The sequence below is a fragment of the Protobothrops mucrosquamatus genome, unplaced genomic scaffold (assembly GCF_001527695.2).
Source record: "Protobothrops mucrosquamatus isolate PMUCROS unplaced genomic scaffold, P.Mucros_1.0 scaffold344, whole genome shotgun sequence".
Taxonomy (NCBI): domain Eukaryota; kingdom Metazoa; phylum Chordata; class Lepidosauria; order Squamata; family Viperidae; genus Protobothrops; species Protobothrops mucrosquamatus.
The window spans coordinates 1,204,117-1,205,576 of NW_015386681.1; the positions used below are offsets into that span (position 1 = coordinate 1,204,117).

Genomic DNA, 1,460 nt, shown 5'->3' on the forward strand with positions numbered 1-1,460 from the left:
CAGCAGAGATGGACTCTAACTCCCAGAATTCCCCAGCCAGCCGAGAGGGACTCTGACTCCCAGAATTCCCCAGCCAGGAGAGAGGGACTCTGACTCCCATAATTCCCCAGCCAGCAGAGATGGACTCTAACTCCCAGAATTCCCCAGCCAGGAGAGAGGGACTCTGACTCCCAGAATTCTCCAGGCAGCAGAGATGGACTCTAACTCCCAGAATTCCCCAGCCAGCAGAGATGGACTGACTCCCAGAATTCCCCAGCCAGCAGAGATGGACTGACTCCCAGAATTCCCCAGCCAGCAGAGATGGACTCTAACTCCCAGAATTCCCCAGCCAGCAGAGATGGACTGACTCCCAGAATTCCCCAGCCAGCAGAGATGGACTGACTCCCAGAATTCCCCAGCCAGCAGAGATGGACTCTAACTCCCAGAATTCCCCAGCCAGCCGAGAGGGACTCTGACTCCCAGAATTCTCCCGGCAGCGTGCTGGTTGGGGAATTCTGGGAATTGAAGTCCACCCTTCTTCAAGTGGGCAAGGTTGAGGAACACTGTCTTAGATGGGAGTGTTTCCAGCCACTTCATCTCATAAAGACACACACGCATGCTCACACACAGACACACATACCGCAACCTCACGCCTGGCACCTGATTTCCAGGGCCTTACCTGCCAGCATCTTGTGGACTGGAGGGGTGACGTCCACTTCAGCCAACTGATCATAGCTGGCAGGATGATAAAGCCTGACCTGGGCGCTCCCTTGGAGGCTGACCCAAATCCCGACGCTGGAGGTCACCAGGCACGTCACACTGCGGGTGCCGTCTTGCCCGACCACAAATGTGTGCTGGGAAAGAGAGCAGAGAGACCTGGTTGATTTCTCATGAAGATACTCGCCTCCTTTACGAGAACGTCTCAACAGAACGGAACGGAACGGAATGGAATAGAAAATATGGAATGGAATAAAATAGAAAATATAGAATAGAATAGAATAGAATAGAATAGAATAGAACAAACAAAGTTGGAAGGGACCTTAGAGGTCTTCTAGTCCAACCCCCTGCTCAGGCAGGAGACCCTGTACCAGGGGTAGGCAATCTTGGCTCTTTTATGACTCGTGGACTTCAACTCCCAGAATTCCTCAGCCAGCATGGGGGAACTATGGCCCCTTCATGACTCGTGGACTTCAACTCCCAGAATTCCTGAGCCAGCATGGGGGAACTATGGCCCCTTCATGACTGGTGGACTTCAACTCCCAGAATTCCTGAACCAGCATGGGGGAACTATGGCCCCTTCATGACTCGTGGACTTCAACTCCCAGAATTCCTCAGCCAGCATGGGGGAACTATGGCCCCTTCATGACTCGTGGACTTCAACTCCCAGAATTCCTCAGCCAGCATGGGGGAAACTATGGCCGCTTCATGACTCACGGACTTCAACTCCCAGAATTCCTCAGCCAGCATGGGGGAACTATGGC

General features: G+C 53.3%; 1 protein-coding gene across 1 annotated transcript in view; it reads right to left on the bottom strand.

Moving 5' to 3' along the window:
• Positions 1-1,460, bottom strand: part of ARHGEF17 (Rho guanine nucleotide exchange factor 17) — a 122,841-nt gene that overhangs the window by 2,835 nt on the left and 118,546 nt on the right. Inside the window, exon 20 of the mRNA XM_015815489.1 lies at positions 659-833. Coding sequence (XP_015670975.1) covers positions 659-833 — 175 coding nt within the window. The remainder of the gene's footprint in view (positions 1-658; positions 834-1,460) is intronic.